Genomic DNA, 16,506 nt, shown 5'->3' on the forward strand with positions numbered 1-16,506 from the left:
TTTATTTTGAAGTGTAATTTCAGTATGGTAGGTAGGTTATATATCTAATGTGTTCATGTTCACAGTGTTTATGCACCCACAGTTAATTTGGACTGCATATTTGATGTGATTTTTGCAGAACACTTAACAAATTGAATCAGGTGTGCTTTTGCTGAATTTGGTTAAATATCTGGTTTAACATTCAGCTGTTCATAACCTGGAGGTTTTAGAGAGAGACTCTCACAGACTACATCAACAGTGTAGAGTATCTGCATACATGTGCTTTTAAACAGGTCTTTGCTGTACTTTAGGATTATAGTCTTTCTTTTTCTGAATAATTCAGGTGACTATTAGACAGACCTAAGCCTGATGAGGATTACAGAAGTTCCAGTTGTAATGGAAACTGTGTAAAAAGTCCCTGCAGAAGGATGTTTGTTTTAGTGATATACTGATATTTTGATTAACTGGTCATTATTTAGGCATGTATGATGAATTTGCTTTAATTACATTGATTATACACTACAGTTCAAACGCTAACAGTTGCTGAGATTTTTTAAAAGAAGTCTCTTATGCTCAACAAGGCTGCATTTATTTGATCAAAAATACAGTAATATTGTGAAATAGTATTACTGTTTAAAGTAACTGTTTTCTATTTCAATATATTTTATATTGTAATTTATTTCTGTGAACTTTCAGCATCATTATAGAGTGTGTATTAGCGACGAATGATCTGAGCATATGTACTGTATGTTTGTCTGTTGGTGATGAGTGGTCAAAGTGTGTGTGTGTGTATCAGCACTGAGCTATCTGAGAATGTGTGTATAAGTGTGTGCTGGTGATAAGTGATCTGTGAGTGTATTAGCGATGAACCATCTGAGTGTGTGAGTTAGTGATGAGTGGTCTGAGAGCATAAGCGTTATAGTAAGTGGGCTCATGGGTTTCATCGGGTTTGAGATCAGATCTACCCCTGAGAATCGACAAATGCCGATATGCAGATTGAATTACACTTTTCCCATTTCAACATCTGTCGGCTGCCTTCACGTCAGATGGTTGACGCACAAACACACACAAATGTACACTGACACATTACATTGCCTCATCTTTCACACACAGAAACATCACGTCTCTTCCAGCGTAGGCAGAGATAGCAGTTATTTATGACTACGATGTGTCAACATCCAGCAGATGAGATATAACAATGAACATCACAACACAGTCAAGAAGTGCACTGAACATGTGCTTTGATTCTCTCAGCTTCTTTGAAGCATCAAACCTGAAGTTTTTGTGTCTTCTGTTCCACTAGTCTTATTATCTCACCTCCTCATAGTAGCCACCATGTTGAGGTCACATGACCTTATGTTAGTAAACGTATGGCCATATCTGAATCTCCAGTGCTGTTGGTGGCAGCAGAGAGTCCCATTAAGCCATTTTTTCAAGACAAGCAAAAGCTTTAAAAAAACACAAGTGGCTAGTACTGATATATTTGATGTTGTAGAAAAAAAACATCTTGATCAAATACCTATTTATAAAACCCACTGACTTTTGGATGATGGCACTAGAAGTGCTAAATGCTAACTTGTTTCCAGGTTTTGGCCTACAAATAGGGTGATGTACTGTATAAGAGCGAGCAATATGTAAACATGGTTATGTTCAGAATTAGCAGGCCAGGTTTTTCTTCTGTTTAGCAGTTTACATCTGCTGGTAGATGCTAGAACTACACAATTTAGCTGCAAAAAACATGTTTATTAATTCAGGCCTTTCAAAAGTTTTTTTTTTTTTTACCTTTCAAAATTAGAAGGTAATAGCGTCTGACAAAATGTTTTTGCAAGACAATTTTACAGGTGTCGACACAATCTTTTTATTTAACTTAATTTTAAATGAGCTAATTAGCTTAATTCTATGCTAATGCTTAAGGTGTAATGAAAAACTAGTTTGGAAACTATTTTTAACTCCACATCTCATACAGGTTTTAATAGTATAGTATCTGACACATACCATTTCATATTACACATAGTAGTAAATAGCATGCATACTATGCAAAGAATGACATTTTTGGTATGCATTGAATACTTTTACTGTATCCCACAATTATGTGCACTCAACATGACCGTCAATTTCCAGTGTGATGAATAAACCCAAAGTCACGTCCTGTTCGGTGGCAACAATGTACAGTAGCATGCTACAAACTGAGCAAAAATATACAATTTGGTGCAGAGACATATTTATATGGCAAAAAGTATGATGCAATTTTGATCGCTTGTAATTTAAATCAGTGAGACAGATATGAACATAAAATGCATATAAATATCAGTTGTCACTCTATATCTTCTAATAACATGTCTTAGTAGATATTTAAATGAATAGTTTTAGTCTCTGTAGTTTTTTATTAATGCAATGCAATGTAATGATGATTGAGAGATAACCAATAAACCTTCCTCAAAAGCCTGATGGATCATAATTGATACTCACATTTTAACATGATGTTTTGAAAAATAAATAATGTATGGATTTTCAAGTAATATACTTAGTGGACCTTTAGTGCTGATGTTGGATTTCATCTTCCATTATATTACACATGCAAAATCCATTTTGAACATTCAATTTTATGTCAATCCATAAGCATGACCATATAGTCACATAGTGTGTGACCCGTCGATATGAAGTGTAATCCCTTTGTTCAGGAGCAGATTGTCTAAATGCTTATGGCAGCTTTCATTAATGCTTCCAGGATAGAAGACCAAAAGCTACCAGATCTGGTTTATGCCAATTAATTGGAAGAACATCTTTAGCGTTTATGCTTACAGGTTTTTGACAGATTGCAGAGATCAAGGCTGAATTATTATTTAGCATATGGCAAGGAGAGGGAGGCAAAAACTGACCCGCTGGCTTTAAGGCAAATCACAAATCAGCACTGGCCTCTTTTTAAATTTGGCTCTCCAGATTCTCCTGCATGCACGTTTTGTCTGCTGAATATGAGAATCAGCAGTGAAGTAGAATGCATGTGAACTGACATTAAAAATCCAGATGGATTGCTTCACAGACACACATACAGTAGTGATGAACTTATGCCAGCAAAGCCTATTAGCACGTTTATCCAGAAGCATCCAAAATCAGATTGAAGGAAATCATCCCTGTTGCTTGTTAATCGCTCACTGTTTTAATGCGCGTTCTTCTTCCTGTTTTGAACCCGTTTCAAAGCTTAGATGCTCTTTGAAAAGTTCAATGCACCTCATAAACCCTGACATGGTCTGCTTGTACAAAGAAAGAGGAACATTCATTTCTTAAAATAGAATCATAATGTTTCCAGGGGATGAGACACGAGAAACAGGCATTGAAAAACAGGTGCTCTTGGGAAGCTTTTACCTCAAGCTAAAGCTATAATTGCCCTGATGCCGGGAGGGACACGTGTCACATGAGCGCTGTGTGTTTGTGTGTGGCTGTGTAGCCTCGCGCTCAATTTGACATGGACACTTGTCATGCTAGCTAGGATTTTGTGTTTTCTGGAAAAAATATGGTGTTTGCCACTGCAGATGTGCAAAGGTGTATGGAAGGCTGTTGCAATGTACGAGGCATTCTCAGAGGTTTGTATTTTATTTATTTAATTATTTATTATTTTGCTAGGTGGTTGGTAGACTATTAAAAATTTAAATTCTTTATCGCCATTGATGGTTCCACAAAGAACCTTTAACATCCATTCTACAAAAAAGTTTTTTATAGTGGAAAAAATGTTCATCAAAGTTCTTCAAAACTACGATAAAAACAGTTATTTCAATAACTGATCACTGAAAGGTTCATTGGGGAACCACAATGGTTTTTCTAGGACATCACTGTGAAAACCCCTTAATTGAAACCTTATTTGTGACCCTGGACCACAAAACCTGTCATAAGGGTCAATTTTAAGAAATTTAGATTTATATATTATCTGAAAGCTTAATAGACAAGCTTTCCATTGATGTATTGTTTGTTATGATAAGACAATATTTGGCCGAGATACAACTATTTGAAAATCTGGAATCTGAGGGTGCAAAAAAATATTAATATTGAGAAAATCGCCTTTAAAGTTGTCCAAATGAAGTTCTTAGCAATGCATATTACTAATCAAAAAATAAGTTTTGATATATTCACAATAGGAAATTTACAAAATATATTCATGGAACATGATCTTTACTTAATATCCTAATGATTTTTTGCATAAAAGAAAAATGTATAATTTTGACCCATACAGTGTATTTTTGGCTATTGCTACGAATATACCCCAGCGACTTAAGACTGGTTTTGTGCTCCAGGGTCACATTTGTAAAAGTGTAGTGTCGAGGATGGTTGCCAGAGTGTTTTTTTATTATTTATTTTATTTGTGCAATGTTATTTTAGTATCACTTATTTACTATTATAGTATTTATGTTTTGAATTATCCTTTTTTATATTTTCAGTTTTCAATTCAGTTTGTTTACGTTTTATATTTTTGATGTACATTTGCCATTTTTGTTAGTTTGTGTTTTTTAGTATTTCAGCAAAAACTTTAATTTTATTGTTTAACTAAAAATAGGTGTAATAAATTGAACTAAATTAAACTAAAATAATAGGTGTAAGAAATGACTAATAAATGTTATAAATAATTAAACACTGAATTAAACATAAGATTAAGTAGAAAGTCTGAAACAGTATTTTCTTGTAAAACATACTCCAATAATCTGTTATGTACAGCTTTCCAAAAAACATTTTTACAGTCAAGTTACCAAGGCAAGATTTTTAATTTTCATTTAATTTTATATTATACATTTATTGTATATTATGCAGCTTTGTTTTAAATAACAGAAATAGTTTTAATGAACAATAACATCACTAACTATACTGTGTTCTGAGTGATTTTAGCGCATAGATAGGGTTTTCTTTTGTGGGTCTCTCTAACTTGGATACTTCTAGACCAGCTTTCCCCTTTTTGCTGCATACTTCACTTCACTGGCCTGCAGAAATAAAGGCATTTCAGATCATTAATGCTTTTAAATTGCACCAAGTCTAATAACAAGAGTTCTGCCATCCTTTTAAACCATTCACTTGTAATCACAGCGGTAATATGTTAAAAAGGGTCCATCCGGAGACGTTATATCAGTTTGATCAGATAAAAACGCTACAGTGATGCTTCCTAGTCTTACAAAATGGGGCTAAACAAACCCAGATAGAGATAATTCATTAGGACCCACATGCACGTGAATTTCCTCTGTTTGCTAAAGCAAGATAAAGAATGCTTCAGTGACAGATATGATTAGCCATTAACATCACTTCCATTTTATGCTACATAAGGACACACATAAAGGCTTGTTTAATAATCCCTAATATATATTTACAATTATATGTGTTTATTGCAGCTGTCTTAAGAAGAATTGTCTTCATATCTTGGAAAGGGAACTGTTTTCTGGCTCAGAACATTTCCTGACAGCCCGCGGGAGTGTTTTCCTCTAAGGTCATCCTGTACTTTTGAATTCAGTAGAACATCATAGTTTATTTGAAAACGGATAGCAGACCCATGGCATGATCAGTTAACACTTTACTCTGCTGAGTGGGAGAGTAGAGAGAAATGGTGCTATTTCCTATCATAGTCATCTCTTACAGACATGAAATGATGTGAGGGAGTAGTAGTATGTGTAGAGAACACATGAGTAGGTAGCTGATGCAACAGAGGCCATGAATCTATGGTCCAGCTTTAGTCCGGCTTGTAAAGAGGATTTCCTCCTAGTTCCTCTGGTCTCTGTGGCTTTGTTTGGAAAGCTTGGCCCTTGGACTGAGTCATACTCGGGTGTGGTGTAGTTTAGCTATTAGTAATAGACTTTTTCCTTTTTAAGAAAGGTTTAACAACTGAGAAACTGTAAACAGTGTTATGGAAATTTTAGACACAACTTGTGGCTAAAGCTGAATGAAATGAAAGCATAATATTATCACCTCGTAAAGCTTTGTTTTTATTTCCTTTCCTTATGATATTGCTTCCATATGTTGTGAGCTTTAGACACTTACGGCAAAAGAAACAGTGATAGCTACTTTTATTATCAAATAAATTTTATGAAATGATCCTGTAAAGCTTCTAGTGTTGTCTTGAGCTGGAAAATTGTTTTTAGTCGTAGGTATCTTTTATTGGCCCTAGAAATTGCAGTATATATAAAGGAATAACAATACACTGAAAAAAAAAATAGTGTAGGATTTACTTTTACTCAGAATTTGCTAGTAAATTGAAAACATGGCAAGTACAACACTGAAATAAATGGGTAACTTTAAAGTAAAACAAATAAAATTGTATTTTAACAATTTTATTATTATTTTATATATAAAAAAAAAGACAAATGTAAACAAAGGTTCAAGTCAACATGGAATACCAAAACTTCTCCTGTAAATATTTTATAAATAGGGTCCCACTTTATATTAAGCAGCCTTAACTACTATATACGTACATCAAAAATAATAAGTACATTATTGTGTTCATATTGTATTGCAAATCACTTTTGCTGCTATTGAGGTGGGATAGGGGTAAGGTTAGGGACAGGTTTGGTGGTATGGGTAGGTTTAAGGGTGGGATAAGGTATAAAGGATGGGTCAAAAGTGTAATTATAAATGTAATTACATAAATTAATTACATATGCATTACATGCAGGTGAAGTACAATGTAAAAACATTTATGTACACAATAAGTACATCGCACCAAATGATTAATTTAAATGTAAGGACATAATAGTTAAGGCCACTTAAAATAAAGTGGGACCAAACATAAATAGAAATATTTATAAATAAATTGAAGATGTATTTTAAATAATATTTTTAACAGCTAAATTTTAATATATCTAATGATAATTCACTCCTTTCACTTAAAATCATTTGAGACATGTTAGACTAGATACTTTTTGTACAGCAGTCTCTTCAGAAACTTATCAAAATGACAAATGGGACGAATAATTGCACTTTGAATATTTGACTCCGGCTAAATTTCAAGTAACTCTGAAGTTTGTCCAGCAATTTTGCAATGATGTCTGGGTCATCAGCACCAGACAGTCGGCTCAGTGTTGAAGCCCCGCGAGCGAGAGACGAGGTGGCGGCCTGTGGTGAATTTTACGTGAGTGGAACTATCCTGAGCCCATGTTCAAAACAGAGTGGTGTTTATAAGCAAGGGCTCCCCCATGAACAGATCCAGCTCTGTGCGTTATTCCTTCCACTTTATGTCTGGTGTGACATTAATTTGTCTACTGGGAGGAACTTTGGACTAGCCTGCTGGTTTAGAGTTTGCTTCCTTGTATAAAGGCTGATATTAAGAGAAGTTAACTCATTTGGTGTAAAGTCTTTGTGTAACTCGTCCTGAACTGTGTTGCTAGTTTTTGATGAAAAAATAAAGCCATATTTAGAGACCAAAGCATCATTATGGTGGGCTTTTTGAGTAAGCAACTACCCAAAAACATGGCAACTGCATAGCAATATGCTAAAACCAGCCATTTTGGTAGAAATTTCTTCAGAAAATATGGTGGAAAAGTAGTTTATTTTTTAAATGCTTTGGTGGTCTTCAGTAAGGTCTTGGAAACAAATTATCATAAAAATAACTGACTGACCAGTGGTATGCAAATTAGATATTTTTGAATACTGCTCATAACGGTCCAACAGTGTTTTCATTTAAAGCTATTTGCTGCATTTGAATATTTCCGTTTACCCTTTGGATTTCCGCCAAAATCTGCAGAGATATTTCCGGAACTTTCATAGACGTTGGTTCAGCGATTTTTATTATCGACTCTCTTCAGTACTGTGTTTTAAGTTGCCATCAGGAATTAGTGCAACAAGTGCATGATGGGAAGAAACTGAGGTATTAACACCAGCATTTTAATGGATAAGATAATGCACCACCATGAAAGCATGTACTCTACTTGAGCCTATTGATTCAATAACAGATAAATGTTGAGACATATTTGAGTTTATCTTTTTAAAGCGCAATAGTAGAGCTTTCAAATCTACTGATAATGCAGAAAGAGTACTAAATTGAGTTATTCCTCTTAATCCTGCTTTATCAACACTGAGTCCTTGAGCTAAGATTTTGTAAGAGGTCAGTTATTTCCACTTGGATAGTCTGTTTGGTAAAGCTTGGCCTTCTTGAGTTGAAATGACAGAACTAAGTAGAGCACTCTCAAAATTGATTCAAACATGTCTAGATCCCTTCCGGCTTCAGAGGAAGGAACTGTGTGCGGTCTTGTGTGCATCGTATTGTTGTGACATCCCCTTCGCAAAGTTGGTGAAAAAGTAGGTCTATCCTGGCACACCAGAACCAAGGCCTAGTTGCCTGTACATTTGTCGCAGCCTGGAGTGTCAGGTAGCAAACCAGTGGCTGTCCTGGCAAACTTGGTTCCCCTGGCAAGATATGACTAAAGAATAAGGAAAAAATTACTTTTCATTTCACACCAAAAGGTCTGACTAAATTTAGTTATCTAAATAGCCGATTTCTGCCACATTGTGCAACTTAATGCTTCAAGTCAAATCCATTAGAAACGGTTTAAGATTCATTTCGACAATAAACAGCAAATTTTTTTTTTTTTCCAAAGCTTCTAGAGAGTATTCTAAAGTCATTTAAGTTCAATTTTTAAATTGAATACAAGTCTGACAGCATGATGTTACTGGTGATTATATCCTTGCAGTGAAAACATTATTGGTTTTATGATAACAGCACGTTAGTGAACCAAAGAGGGCCAGCAGAGGAAGCATGCTGGCAGGCAACTGTTTAAAAAGACACTGTAATTTATCACAGGTCCTTCATACTGTAATACTTGTGCAGGGGAACAGTATATGATCTTTAGAGTGGGTGTGTTGGAGAGAGAAAGAGGAAAAGAGAGAGAGCCAGAAGAGTAGGGGGAGGAGGAGGGTGTGTGTGGTTGAATGAGCGCGGGGGAGCAAGGGGAGGGACCGTTTCTGCGTCTGTATTCTCTGTCATTCTGCTGCTGCACAGCAAAGCAGCAAGACACTCTGCTGAAGAGAGGAGAGAGAAAGAAAGAGCGAGAGAGAGGGAAAATGAGAGACTGGGTAGCACTAGAGCAGCTGCAGCTGAGGTAGTCTAACTGAGAGGAGCCAGATGCTGGATTTACATGCTAAAGACACCATACATACGGATTACCTCTTCAATACAGGACTGGTCTTTCTGTATGTGTTACTGGAGAGATAGTTCTCACTGTGATAAGGATTTGGCAGCAAGCGACAGAGCTTGCAGACCTTGCACCTTGTCTCTTCTTTTGCTCGATTGTAAAACCATTTGACTCACTGATGCTTTTACATGGTTTCACGCAGGAGGAATGCTTGGGGGTAGCCCAAGAGGACAAGGAGTAGATCTGGAGACTGAAGCTGACAAAACGTCCAAAGCAAAGACCCCCCAGGGCCAGGTGGGAGCCAACGGAGTTGGGGGCATGGCTGCGAAAAGGGGCAAGTCGGGGCTCCCACAAGCTACTCCTCGGGCTGAGCTAAAGGTCTACCGAGCAGGAAACTCTGAGGGTCGTCTTCCAGTGCCTAGTAACCTGCGCAAGCAAAAGTCCTTGACCAATTTATGTGTGCTTACGGACGCCGAGAAGAAGATGCACCTGTACCAGCCCAAGTGGTCGGACGACATGGAAAAGCCAGGGGCAGGTCAGAACAAGTCCGGCAAGCTCAAAGATGCCGGAGGGGGTACAGGCAAGGGTATCCCACTTTCCAAGAACCTTTCCAAGTCAGAGCATTCGCTGTTTCAGGGAAAGGCAAAACCCTTTAGCCCACCTTCCAAACTGGGCAAACCCAGTCGGATACCAAAGGGTCCTTACGCTGAGGTCAAACCCATCAGCAAGGCTCAAGAGCTGGCAGATGACAGCAAGTCAGATGATGAGATCTTGTCCAGCAAGGCTAAAGCTAATGGTAAGAAAACTTTAAGTGGTACCTCAGGGGCAGCCACCCCAGGAGGGGGCGGAGGGGGCAAAGATGCACCAGAACCAGAGGAAGGGGACAAGACCTTCCTAAAGGTGGACCCTGAACTGGTTGTAACGGTACTTGGGGACCTGGAGCAGCTTCTCTTCAGTCAGATATTGGGTAAGTAATGACAAGATCCACTAATCCGCTTGCAATGCCGAAGAATGAGCAATGCTGCCTGACTGACAGATCCAGCATCACTTCCATAGCTCAACCCAGCCCTGCTCTTGCTTAGCAACCACCTCGCTTTGTATTTCTTATTCATCCTGTGCTGCTCACATAACTATGCACACTTTATTCATATATCTTTTCTTGGCTTGAAGCTGCATCTGCATGTTAATGATTATGAATGTCGCTTTATTTCAAACACTGCTTGGTTTCATTGAACAATTGCCGCATTTCTTTTTGTTTACATTGCAAGCTCATGTCTTGCATCTGTGCACGTATTGGGTGAGACCAATCTGCGTTCCAATCGGGGGGAAGGGGGTTGATCTAGGGGTATATTTGCCTTACCATTGTAGCAGAGTTGACACACTGCCCTAATCTCCAGAATATGCCACATTAGCTGTTTTGGATGGCTAGGATGATTTACTTATGTTTGTAGATATTTTACAGATTCTACATCAATGATACGTCTCAGTCCAGCATGCATTATTGTAGATAACGTGAGTAAGCTCACAATAGAAACAGTAAAATAAAGGATGCTTGACGTAATAACAGAAACTTTAAAAATAAACCTTGCTGGGTTGAATTGTTTTCAAGTCATGGTGGGCAACATATTTAGCCTTGCCGCTGGTGCCATTGATCTCTGGGGCAGTTGACAGATGGTCTCCCTCTCTTTTCCTCTCTCCCCTTCCCTCTCCCTCTTTCTGTTACCGGGGGACTTCAAAAGAGAATAATAGGGGTGTCACACTCTTTGAAAAGGTCAGTGACTCAGAATGAGACGGCACCGACACATGAACATTGTGTGTTTTGTTTTTATTTAAGAATACATTAACAGTGCAGTGACTTATTAGCTTTTTACCTTTGCACTACGGGATTGGTCAGCTATGTTCCCTTGCATGGTACTTAAACTCATATTTAACATAGTAAGTGATGATTTGATTAGCTATTAACAATCTGAACAATAGCGGTTCAGTGTATTGCTTTTTTTAATGTTAGGGTGGCCAGAGAGATGTGGTGTGAAGTGAATCCATTGAGTTGAGATATGAGAAAATGGAATTCAGTCTGTTAGCTATACTCATTTCCTCTCCTTCCCTGGAGCTTATTTTGACCTTGCCGCACGGCACCTGCTGAGGGGTGGGGATGGGCGGAATTGAAAAAAGAAAAGTGTGTTATATTGTACAGATTATCTGAATTTGATATTGATATTTCGACCTCTTGACCGCCATACATTACTGTTGATTCCTTTAGCTTGTGCTGTCCATCGGGGTTAGCTGTGCAGGCAAAGGTTCAAAGCTTCCCTCCAGGGTTTGAAACATTGTGTTATGCATGTGTGACTGAATGCATTAGGGCTGCTTGTCCCCTTCCTCTGCTTTTGACCCCACAAAGCACACTCAATTACACAAGACTCCGTTCTTCCAGTCAGTGCTGTTGTGACACTGCTTGTTGTGAGTGATTATTCCATGAATATAAAGTACTGCCCAATGCAAAATGTATTTTGATATTTTTACCATTTGAATGATAACTATAGTCAGAGATGAGACTGGAGATGATAGAGAGAAGGTTGGGGTAATCAGTATACCTGGCAAGTCAAGCCATATCTTTACAATTATACAAATTAGATCTCCACTCTGCACTAATAAAGAAACATTCTGCTTAAGAGCTTAGCATCCTTTGGAATCATACAGTGACAGTTAGAGCCACCAGCAGAAGGTTAAGAGAATCACTACTAAGATCAGATGGAAAACCCCAATATGTCTTCTAAATATTTAAGGAACTTGACAGATGCTTCTTTCTTGTGTTGATAAGAGCTTTATCAAAGCAAATATCCAATCACGTGCATTAAAACTCCTTTTAAATAAATAAAACCACAGCTTTTGGATTTAAGGATTAATTAAGCATGAAGATAATGATAATTTAAGTGTCACATTCAGTAATGTTTGTAGTTTAGTTTAAAATAGTGCAGTAAAAAGTTACTGATCTTTCTTTCTTTCTTTCTTTCTTTCTTTCTTTCTTTCTTTCTTTCTTTCTTTCTTTCTTTCTTTCTTTCTTTCTTTCTTTCTTTCTAATGAATGAATGAATGAATGAATGAATGAACGAATTAATGAAATCAAGCCCCACCTTCTATTATTTTTGCATTGAATATTCATTTTATTTTGGAAATTTGTTAAATTACAGAAGTAATTAAAAAAAGTCAATACATTTTTAATCCACACTATATACACTACTGGAACAGTAGACAACTGGTGCTCAGTGTCTTATTCTGCTGTTGAAGGGTGTGTCTCAGAGCTGAGAGCCTCTTTACCAGAGGCACTTTACTGCTATCTTCATCATCATCATTTCCATCTCCGTCTGGCTTGAGCTTGCTGGTTGGTCTGGGTTAGTAGTGCAGTAGTAGATGCACTGGACATGATTTCTGCTGACAGTCGGATTCAGGGTGAGGTTACTGTGCTTGTACTGATCTACAAAAAAGAAAAGTAGAATGTGGTGATAATGATACAATAAGACCATACATTTATTTCAAAATTCACGTTAATACTGCAGTCAATACAATCCATTTCCTCTGGAACAAGGCATAATGACCTGGAAGCATTTTGTAAGTCATGGCACAGGATTTCCTTATTTCCTGTATTTGATATTGCTGGGTTATCCGTGATAAAAGTGTGTGTCCTCATTAAATTGCCATTAGAATTGTGCATTGGGCAGTTAGAGAAATGATAATGTGCAGGAAATGTTTTTTTTTAAATTCAAGCAACCCCTTTTAAACAGAAACCATCACTAAAATGCAGTGGTTTTGTGTATAATATGTTTGCATCAGCTTGACAAGCCAGGAAATTGTCGCAAGGGTTAAAGTCAAACTGATTGACATCTCAGCATGTTGCAGGCCTTCTCTTCACAGCTTGCATGATTTCATTTCAGCTAGGTCTGGTTGTGTAAGAGGGGAAGGGAAACCACACAAACACACATACTGTATAAAGACATACATACAGCCATGCATACATCCGCATTTTGAATGCATAAAGTATATTTTATTTCCAGTGACCGGCCATCATAAGTTCTTTATTCCCAAACCTAGTGACCTGCCTACGTAGGTAGCAGTTTAAGGCATCGTCACACGTCCAACACAAAATTTACAAAAGGTAGGCAGCATAATTATACTTTCAAGATACTGTTCTGTAGTAAAATTATAATGTAACTTCACATTTATACTTAAGGAAGAGGGCAGTACTAACATTGCAACCAGCATTGCAACAAGCTCAGTATATACTGTGTGTGTATACACACACCGGTAATTCAGCCAAATAAAAATAATAATAAAGACAGATTTTAATTTCTGTCTGATGAAAATGGTAAACTTTCACACAAAATTTATACTATTTACTGTGTAAGGTAGTAGCGTAATCACATGGTAAAATCAAACTCTAATCAACTGTATGATGTTCAAAATCAACTGCTTATGAAATTTAATTTCAGAATGTAGATAGCTCCTTAGTAGATAGCTCTTTATATAGGCAGCTCACTAGATTTGGAACAGCCATTGTATCATAGATAGTATAACAAATAATGATAATGCAAAAAAAAAAAAATCTGATTGAATTTTATGCATTTATTGTATATTGGACGTGTTTGCACATTAGAATTAGTTATATTTATGCTTTAATGTCCGTCCACCAAAATGCAAATCTGATGACTAAATGGCACATAATAACAAAACACGGTGAAAACAGGAATTGAAAGAGTAACTCCAAATAAAGGTCAAGTTTTGGTTCGTCGACCTGTTTACTTGGAAACACCCACAACCCTACTGCCTCCATTTTGTGACGATGACTTGTGTGCTGTTTTGACGGCCAACAGATTCATAATGTGATTACTGTCATGACCAACATCTCCATGCCTCAGCTTGCTGTGTGCGACTAATGCAATCCAAGTCCTAATCGAATTTCTGCATATCTGCAAAACGGAGGAGCGGAAGGAACGCGCTCATTTATGCAAGCATGCAACATGGAAATAATGTCAATTTATCTGTTAAAACATCCAGAAATGTTGCAAAATGTATATTGTTTTTGTCCTTATGTCTGCAGTTTCAGCCTGTTAAGCACAATTTTAGTCGTAAACAAACCTGAGCTTGAAAGCAGCCCTATATTTAAGCACATTGTAAAATAACTCTCAAAGAGCAATACTTTCCAGTGCATTTCCATGTAAAATGGTCAACTCTTGAATGCATGCACATATTTAGCCTGTTTTATGTCAGTAAAGCGAGAGCTGCTTTGTGGGTCTTCCTCAAATGTCCAGTTTTTCGAGTCAAGTGGTGGTTTATGCGCAGTAGCGGCGCAGTTGTGTTTTTGAAGACCTTAATTGTTTTGTGGCTGAGATGGCCTCAGCCATTATAGCTTTTTTTTTAGTCGTTAGAAAACACCACATAAACACCATTCCGTTTTCCTGTCGTATATCCTGAATGCTGGCTGCTTAAAACACTCATGGGGAAATGATTGTGTAAGCTTTTCTCAGTTTTATGTGAGGACATATCTTGGGTTCGCCTGTGTGAATAAAGGGCAATAAATCAACTGTTTTACCAATAGTCACTAGTGGTTAGTAAAATTCTCATTGCTCTTGTATTACCGACAAGAAACAGGCGATGTTAAATAGTAATGTCCTAAATGCCACTGTGCTTGTTGATAATAGGCATTTCTACTCAACTATAGCATCCAAACAAACTCTGTACTGCTTTGTCACATTGCCAATGGTACCCAGTGCTAATATTTCCTCAAATTGCCAGGTTTTGTTAAATATTAATTACTTACACATTAGCTGCCAATGTATGAAACTGGATGCTCACTAGGATCTAGAGCAGAGCCGTTGCGAATTGCAGAAGAGCAAGTCAGTTGAAACTTCATTATGAATGATCACATCCAGTGGTCTAGAGTAAACAGGCGCTGAGAGAATGAGATTGTTGGTCTTTGCCACAGATGTGTTGTTTGTCACCAGCAATAAATGCACACCACACAGCTGCCACCACATCTTTACACAAGCCATTATAAAGGCAAACATCCCAGTGCCTCTCGATTCTCCATGAACAAAGAGCAAAATGGTGGCAGCAAATACATCACAGTCTAGGTTCGAATAAGGACGAGGTGCAAGGTTGGCCAGATTCAGACCGGGTTCACCTCAGAGACTTTATTTGAATTCTCACAGACATCCATATTCATGCATTATCATGTCAGTTGAGGCTTAAAATAGTTTTCCGATTATAAGCTCCAGGCCTGTTTAATCAATGGCCTGAGAAGGAAATGCAAGTATGAAGATGTTCTTTTCGTTTCTTATTTTAATCTCTTTAAAAAGATTCTTTGTGCGTCTGATGATTCATCTGAGATGATGAAAATCCAGCCAGATTGTACATCTGTTAATTGAAGAATATTTTGGATTCTGAAGATTTGCTTGAAGTCAAATATTTTCTGCATACAGAAAATTCTGTTCAGTGCCATCAGCTTTGTCCAGATTTATTCTCATCCAAAATGTTTTGACATCACACAGTCTGTACCAGGGTAAAATGAGTTACTGCTGTTTCTAGGATCTTTAGGTGCTTTCCTTTTTAAATCTTAAAACTTCAAGATGATATTACCTAGGATTGTTAAATGAAATGAAATTAGATTAAATATGTAAATGACTCAAACTGGCTCAACTTACCCCACTCGTTGGCTCATCTTACCCCAGGCCTGAATTGTTTTGAGACAGCAAATCTATTTAACTTATTTGAAAGATAAGATGTTTATTTCCAAATTTCACAACATAAAGTTTTAATTTGGATGATTTTTGCTCTTAGAAAAAAGCTCTTAGACTCATCAAATAAGTGTTAAAAAGTGGCCTGTCTTTTCATGTTCTTTCTACATATGGTAGGAGAATTTTAGGGATTCTTAAAACATTAAGAATACCATGAACAGTTCATTTGCAAAAACTGAAAACTATTTTTATTTATTATTTCTCAGAAATCAGGTTTTTTTTATTGCACATTCCAAGTAATATCAGTCAAACTGCAGTTGGTTTGTTTTGATTAAGTAATAAGTAACTTAAACAAATGCAGGTAATTTACAAAATTAAAGTTCATATAAAGTGTATTTTTACATATTCAAAGTTTGTTTTATAGCAAAAGCAGATAACTCCAACAGTCGTTTGCATTGAGAAGAAGACTGGATAGCCCTTGTTAAAAGCAAACATTTTTGCCCCAAAGCGGAAAGAAGCAGTTGATCTCGTGTTCCCGCCACAGCTGGTCTCTTTGACCCTGCATGGTGTGATGGGATCACTCTGGCCTGAGGTCATTTCAAAGTTATGATGTTTTTGTTTGTCACACAGCATTGCACCACCTCTTGCCTCCTTGAGCTTCAGAAGACATTAAGCAACACTTGTGCTCAATCTTTGGCAAGGAAA

General features: G+C 37.1%; 1 protein-coding gene across 3 annotated transcripts in view; it reads left to right on the top strand.

Moving 5' to 3' along the window:
- The first annotated feature begins 8,924 nt into the window (after window positions 1-8,924).
- Window positions 8,925-16,506, top strand: part of LOC306860006 (neuron navigator 1-like) — a 105,490-nt gene continuing 97,908 nt past the window's right edge. For all 3 annotated transcript variants that reach the window (XM_079401516.1, XM_079401517.1, XM_079401518.1), the window contains exon 1: window positions 8,925-10,041. In XM_079401516.1, the coding sequence (XP_079257642.1) occupies window positions 9,282-10,041 (760 nt within the window). In that variant the 5' untranslated portion in view covers window positions 8,925-9,281. The remainder of the gene's footprint in view (window positions 10,042-16,506) is intronic.

The sequence above is a fragment of the Barbus barbus genome, assembly GCF_936440315.1.
Source record: "Barbus barbus genome assembly, chromosome: 40".
NCBI lineage: Eukaryota > Metazoa > Chordata > Actinopteri > Cypriniformes > Cyprinidae > Barbus > Barbus barbus.